The sequence below is a fragment of the Lates calcarifer genome, linkage group LG1 (genome assembly GCF_001640805.2).
Source record: "Lates calcarifer isolate ASB-BC8 linkage group LG1, TLL_Latcal_v3, whole genome shotgun sequence".
NCBI classification, from domain to species: domain Eukaryota; kingdom Metazoa; phylum Chordata; class Actinopteri; family Centropomidae; genus Lates; species Lates calcarifer.
Genome location: NC_066833.1, coordinates 20,713,270 through 20,724,887, shown reverse-complemented (window position 1 = coordinate 20,724,887; position 11,618 = coordinate 20,713,270). Strand labels below are relative to the sequence as shown.

Here is an 11,618-nt window from a genome sequence, read left to right as displayed (position 1 = left end):
AACCTTTCCCCACGGCTTTTGGGGACAGTTAATTAAACGCACTCGCACTCCTCCACAAAACGTAAATGTAGAATCGAATGTTTTATTTTGAAAATTTCCTCCGGAACTACTACGTTTTGCCTTGGCCGCTTTGACGCTCACTGAGAGAAGAGAAAGCAAAGGGATCAGATCAGGCGGTAGAAATGGAGAGCAGAAGGACTGGGAGGGTGAGCGAAAATGTACCAGAGACATGGCGTGGCTGCGTGACAAAATAAGGGGATCTCAGTTCGGCGAAAGGAGCTCTCTGGAGCAGGTCGAGGCTGAGGAGTCGAGCTAACTGTCTGGAGGTTTTGTCGTTTCGCTTTGCTTTGGTCTTACCTCGTCTAATCAGTGCGCACACAACGTTTGTGCTGGCCAGTGTCTGCAGAGAGAAGTCTGTGGCTAACAACCCAGTCTGACAGGATAAAAGGTAAAAAAAAAAAAAAAAAAACCAAAACTTCTGTCAACGAACAGTCACTCAGAACTGTTGTTTGTTTACAAACGTGATTAACGCCGTACTGAAGTTACATAGTGACATACCTTATCCATTGTTTGGTCGCTAATTTCGCCAGCATTGTTAGGGAGTGCAGGCAACACACTTCTTCTACTCATATTTTTTCTTGCTTGAACTGACATGATGTTACTGTCGTGTCGTGGCGCGGCGACATGCATGATTAACTAAACCAAGCCCCGCTTTTATGGAGTAGCCAGGCTAACGTTAGCATGGAAGATGTGACAAAGTGCCACATGGGGCTCGGTTGTAACCTAGCTACCTGTCAGAGGCAGAGGACCTGCCCGGGCATGCCCTTGGACCCCCCTCCCCCGCCCCGAGGCTTAGAACAAATATCACAGCATTTATGTCGAAGTGGCACTTTTCCAGGAAGATAAATTCATAACACAACAACCATAAGTATTAGACGATAACAGTGTCACTGCTTCTGTCGAACACCCGAGAAACCTCTGTAAACATACAAAAAACACCAATCATGAATGGTTGACCTCTCCACTTTGTTACAGTATATAACAACTTACATCGCTTATCAGTAAGTTGGTAACTAAATCAGTTGTCACACCTTTATCTTAGTGTTATCATCTGGCATGATACATAAGTGCATCAGAAACACTTTGGTCCATTCTATCATAACATTTATGAAATAACCTGATTCAATTAACTAAGAACTAACTGTATGTGTCTTTTGTCTGATCCCAGCTCAGATTTGTGTTGTTCAGTGTTGCTGAATAGCTCCTCTTGTGCTTTCAGGTAGCTCAGTATGAGTCGAGATGGGTGGGCAAAGAAGAGAGCCAATGCCAGTGGTGACAATGGTTGGGCTGAAAGGGTGGGTATCACTCAGCTCATCATTACCAGCAATGCTCGGTAAAAATTTAACTCAGTACAGAGATACTGCCAAGAGTAACAATGATACACTGAGTTGAAAAGATATTCATTGTGCGCCTTACTGCAAACTGGAAGTGGACCGACCTTTTCGGTCTCAACTGTGCCTGCCCTCTCATTATAACAGAGCTGGAAGCTGGTCACTTAGTTGTCTAATTAGATAAAGGTTAGACTGCCAAAATTATTCCTCGACAAAAGCTGTATATAAAACATACCATCCTGAATAACAGTAGAATTCCCATACGGGCTAGACAGTAAGTATAGTAGATTTGTGTAATTGCAAAAATTTTTTAAGCAGCACACATCAACATGTCATGGTCATGGTCTGTATAGTCTGTAAAGGAGAATGCACACAAGTTTGTAATCTGTGCACACCAAGTGTGTCAAACACAAAACTAAATGGAAAACTATTAAATAAAACTTTCTGAGTTTTTTGCAGGTAGACCATGGAAGTATTTGCATATGTGTCAAATAATGGTTTGATTTGCTCAAATTCTGCACATGAGGGTTTCAGTTCTGTGAATGATCTAAATGTGCTTCACCTTCTTTCCTCACTGCTCTCCTTCATGTGTGCAGGGCGGCTACATGGCTGCTAAAGTCTCCAAGCTGGATGAGCAATTTAAACTTGATGCCCCCAAGGAAAAACAAAAGGAAGGCATATGCTCCAATATCTTCAGTGGAGTGGCCATTTATGTCAATGGATACACAGGTAATATAAAGCTTCATGTGCAGTTTTACGCATCTCTAGTATGTCTGTCTGCTTCCCCACATTATTTCTCCAGTCAGTCCTTTCACAGTATGACAGTCTGTCATACTGTGAAGGACTGACTGCCACTGTCAGTCCTTCACATGAAGTGTTTGTCAAGAATGTCCCAGAGGGAAGTGAGAAGAAAAATAAACATTCTGCTTGCTTTGCGTCACTTGGTAGCCTGAAAAATTATCCAGTTCTTAATAGATTTAATAACATTATAGCTGTACAGCTATATTTATTTTAAGTCTCTACATTTTCAAAAAATGTTTTTGTGCAGTCATGATAATGTTGATTGTTGTTTGTGTTATATTTAGCCGAAAAAGTAATTCAAACGCTCAGTCTAAGTATCAAATAGCTTACAGTATATATGTGTTCACATTATTGTATATATATTGTTGTAAACGGTTGTTTCCTGTGTTTGCGATGTTTCCTGCAGATCTATAAGCAGGTGTTTAATTATCTTGTTCAGATTAGTTTTACCCTTGTTATCAGGTCACAGGGTACTGCCTGGTGTCTGATGGGGGTATCATTAGATTTTGCCAGTGTGAAACATACACAACTTCACACGTCAAGTTAAAATGAAATAAGTTACGTCAAAGAGGGGGTTTGATTGATGCAACGTACACCTGCCATGTCATTGTACAGTAACCGGGACGTGCTGTCCAGGGGAGTGACTGTGATGAGAGTGCTGTATTTCTGGAGAGTTGATGCATGTTGACACTGGGAAATAAGACAGTGGCATATCCTGCCAAGTAAATGTGCCTCAACCCGTCGTGATGTGTGTCAAGATGCTGCAGGGGTGTGGGGTTTTAACAGTAAATAATAGGTGTGGGTGAATTGAACTGTGCTTTTTGCTGCAAGTGTGTGTTGCCTTTTAGTAAGCTAACATTATCATATTATTGTCTTTTTTGATCTTATTGTCACATTTCTTGTGTGTTTTGTGAGCAGAACCAAGTGCAGATGAGCTACGCAGACTGATGATGCTGCATGGCGGCCAGTTCCACGTCTACTACTCTCGCTCCAAGACCACCCACATCATTGCCAATAACTTGCCAAACAGCAAAATTCAGGAGCTCAAAGGGGAAAAGGTCATCAGGCCGGAGTGGATCACAGAGAGGTGTGTTCAGTTGGAGTCAACTCTGTACATTTCATGAATTCACATGGGGTTATTTATACAATTTAGGCAAAATAGTAGGCAGAAATCTCTGTTAATTTAGTCATTTGTTTAAAACAGTGTCAAGGCTGGGCGTCTCCTGCCTTACCTACAGTACCAGCTGTACTCAAAACAGAAAGGCCCACTCTTCCCTGGCATGACTCTGCGCCAGACCTCAGAGATTGCAGGACCGAGCCGTGGGTCGCTGCAGCTGACCGTCCATCAGGAGCTTCATCTGCCGCAGCGCAGTGTTCAGCACTCTGTTCCCAACCATGAGCACGAGTCCTCATCCAGCTCCCAGAATATCACCAACCCTAAGCCCAGCCACCATCAGCTTTACCAAGGCAACATCCAACCTCAGTCCATCCAGCACAGCCCTGCGGCTTGCTTCGTCAGTCCCCAACCGAGTCACCTCAACATAAATCCCAGACACAAAAGCCCTTCACGCACCCACTCGTTGTCTAACCCAAGCCCCTCAAAGCCCCAACAGTCTACTCTTCAAACACCTCATCGTAATCTCCAGCACCAAGGAGCCAGCCAACTACAACCTCAGACCAACTCTTGTTGCAGATCCCGCCCGAGTGGCTGCAAGGAAGTGGAATTCAAATTGTAAGTCTGTGAAGTTAATAAAAGGGAAGGATTATTTATCTGATGTATTTGTTTCTTTGAAATTAGAGATGGTTTTTCCACATAATTTGAACATCTTGTTACATTAACACACTAAGCAGTCGTCTCTTTATCTCACAGAAATGGATTATTGCAGACCTCACTGGATGTGATGAGCCATTCAAAAATGAACGAAGAGTGCGGCAAAGAGGACCTTTCCCCACAGGTAGTGAAGGAAGCACCCCTGACCAACGGACACACTCATCTTGTTAATGGTGCCTTAAAGCCAGAGGACCTCCCTCCTGCTACAGATGAACCCTTTGTTGACAAGGAACTCTCTGAATGCAGGGATAAACCCTTGAGTCCTGCAGTACAGTTTCAGACCAAATCTGACCCGTATGAGTTTCCCCCACAGTCCTCCAAAGCAATCTGACCAGTCCCTTGTCTTTCCTCCGCCACCCACCTACCAGGAGGCCATAAAAGCTGCCGACACCCACCTACTCCCAAAACAGCTCCAGCCATCCCTTCAGGTTGATTTCAATCCTGAAAAGACTCTTCTTTCCCCTGCATCTCGCTCTCTTTCACATTCTCCGATTCGACTGAACGGAAGTCACCACAATGCCTTTTCATCTGATCCTGCCTCACTCAACACAACCAACACAACGGCCAAACCCGATCCTCCCCCCGACACGTCGTCCTCATCGTCAAAGTCCTCAGCACAGTTGCTGGCGCAGACGGGTGATTTGATCTCAGAGTTCTACTCTCGTTCACGTTTACACCAGATCTCCACGTGGAGGGCCGGCTTTTCTGAGTATGTCAATGAACTGCACAGCAAACGAAAAGTAGCAGGGGGTGCCTCTTTTCCTGGGAAAGAGCGACTGAGGAAATCTGTGGCCCAGTGCTCTTCAGACAGTCAAGGTAGGAAAGGAATGGTCACTTTTTTAAAACTGCATCTTTAAAAAAATGTGGTATGTCATCACGCACAAGGAAAAAAGTGGTCATATGTGTTCTCTCCATCATCTCAAATATTTACAGTATCAGTGTCCCAGCTAATTTTTGAAGCACTCCATGTATTTGTGGCACTTGTGACGCACTTTTCTGTTACATTGTACTTCTTGTGGCACCATTAGATGCTGCATTGTTCTCTTGTGATTTGGTAAACTCCAGTGATCCAGTCCGGTATCTCTTTGTCAGGTACATCGGCACCCTCGAGTGTTAAATCTTGTATTCTTCATGTGGACATGGACTGTTTTTTTGTGTCTGTGGGGATCCGACATCGACCGGATCTCAAAGGTAAGGCAGCTTTTGTCTATTAAGCCTGTGTGCTATGAGGTTCATATTGTTCATATGTGACCTGGGCACCTGTTGCCTAGAATAGTCTCATACATCCTGTCAATGCTCCTGGTTGAGTTGGTGGTTTTTACTTGCAGGAAAGCCTGTAGCTGTGACCAGTAACCGTGGACAGGGCAGAGTGCCCCTGAGACCCGGGGCCAATCCTCAGCTGGAGCAGCAGTACTACCAGAGGAAACAAACTCATCCTCAACCAGGTGAGACTGTCACTCTCCACCTGTTAGTCCCAACCTTGACTCATGCAGGCCTGGCTCAGGGTATTTCCCACATTTTCCCCATACGTGTTTTACTTAATCATAACCTGCTTGACTAAGTGAACCCTTGTTTGACCTCTTAGAGTGGAATGATGAGGATCTACACAGAACTCCTTCACAAGAGAGTCCTGACTCCCATGCCAGCGGAGAGGACCAGAATGCTGCTGCTCTATCTATGGCAGAGATTGCATCCTGTAGCTATGAGGCAAGGTAAGAAATAAACACACACTCATGTACATTGCATGGATTTTAAATGGGACAGATCTCTGTATTTTGTACTAAGCCGAATGTTAAGGAATCGGTTGTCTCTCACAGACAGGCGGGTGTGAGGAACGGGATGTTTTTTGGCAAAGCGAAACAGTTGTGTCCCTCGCTGCAGTCTGTCCCATATGATTTTGAGGCTTATAAAGAGGTAGCTCTCACCATGTACGAGACTCTGGCTGGGTAAGAACAACTTCCTGGTCTTTGATTCACTCCCATCTCAGTGTTTACATGCAAAATAACCTAAAGCGCACCTTCTCACTTATTTGTTCTTCACAGTTATACCCATGACATTGAGGCCCTGAGCTGTGATGAAGTGTTGATAGACGGTTCTGCTCTGCTAGCTGAGCTGGGCATCAACCCAGAAGATCTTGCCAAAGCTATCAGAGCAGACATCAAGGAGAAAACAGGATGCTGTGCTTCAGTGGGCATGGGTTAGTGTATATTTGTTTTATACTGTAAAATAGATCAAGACAGCGTTTGTAATTTACGAATTCAAACTGACTACTTGTCTGTTTAGGGTCCAATATCCTGTTGGCCCGGCTGGCGACCCGAAAGGCCAAACCAGATGGGCAGTACCTCTTAAAGTCTGAGGAAGTGGATGATTTTATCAGGGACCTGCCAGTGACCAGCTTACCAGGGTAGATATACAGCACCACCTGCTGGTCATGTCCATCCATCTTCATTCTTTTAGCGTCTGTGTGGTAAACGTTTGACCTCATGGCTAATGTTATTTCTTTTTTCTAGGTGTTGGACCTGTTATGGGCAGAAAGTTGGCTGCTATGGGTGTGAGGTCATGTGGGGACCTCCAACAGGTGCCTCTCTCTCAGCTACAGAGGAAGTTTGGGCCTCGGACTGGGCAAACTCTGTTCCGTTTTTGCAGAGGGCTGGATGACCGGCCTGTCCGCTACGAGAAGGAAAGAAAGTCCGTCTCAGCTGAGATGAATTACAACATTCGCTTCACAAGGGTTAGACCTACCTTCTGTTTCCTGTGCCATCTCGCCTTCTCTACATTCCCTACCTGTCTCTCTCTGTAACCCTCTTGTTCTAATACTCTCCAGATTGATGAGGCAGAGTGTTTCCTGACTAATCTGTCCATGGAGGTGCAAAAACGTTTACAAGAAGCAGGGCTACGGGGTCGGAGGGTTACCCTTAAGGTCATGGTGCGCAAGGTCGGAGCTCCACTGGAACCAGCTAAATACGGTGGTCACGGCATATGTGATAATCTAGCAAGGTAAGAAGGAGACTGTTATTACTGAATGTGGATTGGTGGGATTGATGACATCCTCTTCCATTGTTTGTCCACGTCATTGTCTCTCTGTGGACTCATTTTTATGTGTCTCCTGCCGTCAGGACTGTGATGCTCGCGCAATCCACTGACAGTGGTCAGCTGATTGCCACTGCAGTCATCAAGCTGTTCCATGCCATGAAGTTGCAGGTTCAGGACCTGAGAGGAGTCGGCATCCAGGTTCAGGTTCTTGAGGGAAATCACTCGGTCCCCCAGGACTCCACAGGCCAGCGGACACGCTCCATCAAAGAGATGTTGCTAGGCCAGGGACTGAGTGCCCAATCCCACAACAGAGGTTTGTCTAAGGTCTTTGTGTTTCCATCTGTATCTTTGATGTTGTCATGTCATGAAGTCAGTTGAATTCAAGATTGATGTTGTAGGTGCTGCAGACAACAGCCCACACCAGGAAAGGACTCTCTTGACCCCAGCCCCATCATCCAGCTCCTCTCCACATCCTTTGTTCACTCCTGAGCCAGTCCCAGGGACAAGCAAAGACCTGCAGGCTTACAGACGAACCCCAAAACATTCTCGAGCACGTCTCAACTTCAGTATTGAAGTCCCCTCCCCTTCGCAGGTAGGAGCTTGAATGTTATCTCTGGGAATGAGAGCAGTTCAGTGATACAGTTTCCACAGATTGTGTTTCTTTATGATTTCTCAAGGTGGATCGTTCCGTGTTGGAGGCCCTGCCCACCGAGCTGAGAGAACAAGTGGAGCAGTCATGGTCTCTTCGGGATGGGAGACCAAACAACTGTCGTTCACCCAGTCCACAGGCCTCTGCTCCTCTCCCACAGCCTCCCTCTCTGAAGTCTTGTCCAACTTCACCCCCTCGTCCTCCTGCCTCTGGGCCTGCACTGTACACTCCAACTGCAGGAACGGTGGTTCTTCAGATTCCAAACCAGCCAGACAGTCTGGGAATTGTTCTGGAACTACCAAACTTCTCACAGGTAAGGATGCATCGGGTTGAGGTTTGAGTTTTATGAATATTGACTGATGATTGCCTTTTACAGCACAAAGAAACCCAGAGACAAGTTACACATCAGAGATAAACCATAATAGAAGATCTGTAACCCCTGTAGAATCCCAAGATTCCACTGAAGAATGTGCACACTTCAGAACAATTTACTCAATAATACTAGATTATATGCTGAATCTGCTGATGACCCATATAAGAAGACTTACTGAGTCCCAGTTACACTCTGACTAGTATCCTGGCAAATTCTATTAATGTAGGTTTACTTTTTATAATTGTTGAAAATAAATGTTAAAAACCGACCAGATTTACTCTTGTGCAGGGAAATTAACTGAAAATTAAAATTCTAACCAACTTAACCTTGATAGTCAAAGTGTTCCTGCATGATGTGCTAAAGAAACAAAACAAGCGTGGCACAACTGTGAGTGCCGGCTGTGTTGGATAGTCTACGCAAAATGTGCAAAGCTGATTTCATACTTTGTGATTAGACAGTCAGCTTCACTTAGTTTCTTGATTGTCTGACTGCAGGTTGATCCAGACGTATTTGCTGCCCTTCCCAAAGAGCTCCAGGAAGAACTGAAGTCTGCCTATAACCGCATAACAACTGTCCAGCCTCAGGCAAAAATGTGTAAGTCCCCAGATGAATTAGTAGTAAAGGAATACCGTTTGCTCTCTCTACTATAATCAGTATGCATATTAACCACATCATATTTTTTCCTCCTGTGTTTCTCTGCAGTGGAGCAGAAGAATCCACTGTTGCAGCTAAAACAGTCAGGAGCAGGAATTGGCATTGGTCGTGTGAAGCGGCGCTACAAGAGAAAAAATGTGGTGAGTCCCATTAAAAAAGGACCTTCCCCTGTGAAGAGGCGTCACACAACAAACAGCCTGGCCAAAACCATAACACCTCTTATAACATCACGGGACCCAGTGAACATAGTAAAGGTGAGCCTGTCAACAGTTTCATACATGAAGATGAAGGTCTTTTTTGTATGGTGGCTATATGTGAAGATAGACAATTTACGGTAGTTAAGAACTTGACTTATCTCTCCAGTTCACATCTGTTTTCCCTTCCCAGACTGAAAATGGTCCCTCCACATCCTCCTCAAGACCAGACATCCCAGAGTCTCTTTCTAAATTCGCTCCTCGTCCTGCTCCAGCATTAGCCGGAGCCTATGACCTGAAGGATATTAAAACACTCCTACGGGAATGGGTCACCACCATAACAGGTATACAGCCAAGTACAATACAGTTCTGTAACAGTGCCAGCACATACACTTGCCTGTGTTGTTTGTGCGATTGCAGAGGTGCATTTGTTAATCGCTACTTACTTTTTGTCAGAACCCATGGAGGAGGACATTCTGCAAGTGGTGAAATACTGCACTGATCTGATTGAGGATAAAGATCTGGAGAAGCTGGATTTGATTATAAAATACATGAAAAGGTAAGTACCATACAGTCTCGCCTCCTCCATTCCACTTCCTGCCAGTCCTGTTCTGTTTTCATTTATTCCTTATGCTGCAAATTGATCTTCTCTCTGCAGGCTCATGCAGCAGTCGTTGGAGTCTGTTTGGAGTATGGCTTTTGACTTCATCCTAGACAACGTGCAGGTGGTTGTGCAACAAGCTTATGGTAGCACCCTGAAGATAGCATGAAGAATGAGGGATTCTGTTTTCACTGTGTTACCTTTACCTTCTTTTTGTTTTGCTTCTTTCACACGGTCATCTGCAATACAAGTAATGACATTTACATGAGGATTTCCCTTCTTCTCAATTGTGACACCACTGCAGTATCTTTCAGTTAATGACTGTAGACACAAAATATTGAGAAAGTGTCACAAGACCCATGGCAGTATTTGATGAGAGCATGTATAACACATTATTTTCTGTACTTCCTCTTTAAGAGACAAGTAATACAAACTGACGGGCTGGAAATGTCCTTGCTGTAGAGTCTACTCATTCAAACCCAGAACAGTGATAATTGTAGCAGCTATTTGAAAATTCATAATTTTTCATATGCCAACACTCAGTTCCATATATATGTGAAATTTTATTATACATTTTTTTGCAGCAGTACCTCACTATTTCTTACACATCCAGTAAAAACCAGACCTTGAAAGATTAAAAATTTCTATTTTCCTGGTAAGTAGTTTCCATGTGATATAACGCTCCAGTCAGTTTAGGTTTAAAATAAGGTCAATGGTAAACATAATCACCATTTTTAAACACTAAGCAGCTTTTAGTGATCTTGGAATTGATTAGCCTTGTAGCACTTCTCAGTCATCAGACCTATAATAATCTCTGAAATGACAGGAATAAATTATCCTTTTTTTTTCATTATTGTTTCTTTGATGTTCCTTGCCACTTAACAGTATACTGACCTGTGAAATATCTACTGCTGCTGCGTCACAAGAAAGCAGACCTAATATAGTCTGGTGCATACAGCAGTATCTTTTCTTTCTTGTCTCTTGCAAAAAAAGTGCCAAATTCTGTTATTATAATATGTAAATAATGTTTTTAAAGATCTTGTTAAAAGTTTTAAAAGAAAAGATGTATGTAGAGGGCTTACCTCTTGTATTGTTTACATGTAGTGGATTCTTAGTAACTGTCTTTAAATTGTAAATCTCACTCTTTAATTGTTTGTACATGTTCCAACATGGAAATCAGAAGCTGGCCAAAGCACTTCATGTGGGGTTAACTGTTGATTCTCAGTAGCACTCTGATTGCAGAGGATGTTGACTGGGGTTGTGGCAATCAATAAGTAGCCTATGCATTTCTGTTTTTTTTTTTTTTTTTCACACTAACAAGTGAGATGTCACTTCAAGATAATGTAATATTTCATACAACCTTTGTACCTGAGTTATCTTGGGATTCTAGTGTGTTTTCACTGGAATCATAAATCTCAATATTAAAATAATGCTGGGTTTGCATAGGAACAGAAGATGTGATTTTTAACTCTGTAACCCATCTCGTGTACTTCACATGCTGGAGATATTTGTATGGCTTCTGGCTACATCACTGTATTTCTGTGAAGTTAACTGTTGGAAGGTGATGATGGAGATCAGATGTGCTCAGCAGATGCGATTGGCTGGCTGGCTGGCTGGCTCACGATCTCTCCATGCAAGACCAAGACATGATGTGTGTGGTTGAAAAAGTTTGTTTAAAACAGTATCCCTATATGCAAACCAAATTAAGCAGTCTTTTTTTTTTTAACCCGTTGAAATGAATGTAATTCATAATGTGCAAGTCTCCACTCACTTTTCAGGATGTAACTTCTCTTCATGTCATATCTTTTCAGAAGGGAAAGGCCAGGAGCTAAAATTGGCCAGTCTTGTCTTTTCTGAACTGGCTTGTGCCTGACGACCTTAAGCTGTGAACTTGTTTGTAAGTTTTCTAAATCTTGGTAATAAACTGTAAACTCTGTATGAATCAATTTGTCTGTGCCCATTCTTAAAGTTGCAGCCTGTGAAATAGAAGCCCAATCAGAATATGTTGCCTCTGTCAATCAGGATAATGGATTTTTTTTCCTAATGGTACATTACAAACTGGAAACAGTGTAGAATGTCTAATATTGAAAG

The 11,618-nt window shown here is 43.5% G+C and overlaps 1 protein-coding gene across 1 annotated transcript; it reads left to right on the top strand.

Annotated features, from left to right (window-relative positions):
• Positions 1-11,469, top strand: rev1 (REV1 DNA directed polymerase). Its single transcript, XM_018702275.2, is given in 23 exon segments — positions 1-448; positions 1,280-1,355; positions 1,988-2,120; positions 3,111-3,279; positions 3,397-3,924; positions 4,063-4,324; positions 4,326-4,839; positions 5,116-5,214; positions 5,352-5,468; positions 5,609-5,735; positions 5,841-5,969; positions 6,066-6,220; positions 6,307-6,427; positions 6,535-6,754; positions 6,848-7,020; positions 7,140-7,369; positions 7,455-7,648; positions 7,734-8,018; positions 8,573-8,672; positions 8,781-8,986; positions 9,120-9,270; positions 9,383-9,485; positions 9,585-11,469. Coding segments are annotated over 22 exon segments (4,194 nt in total). The 5' UTR covers positions 1-448; positions 1,280-1,289; the 3' UTR covers positions 9,697-11,469.
• The last annotated feature ends 149 nt before the right edge of the window (positions 11,470-11,618 follow it).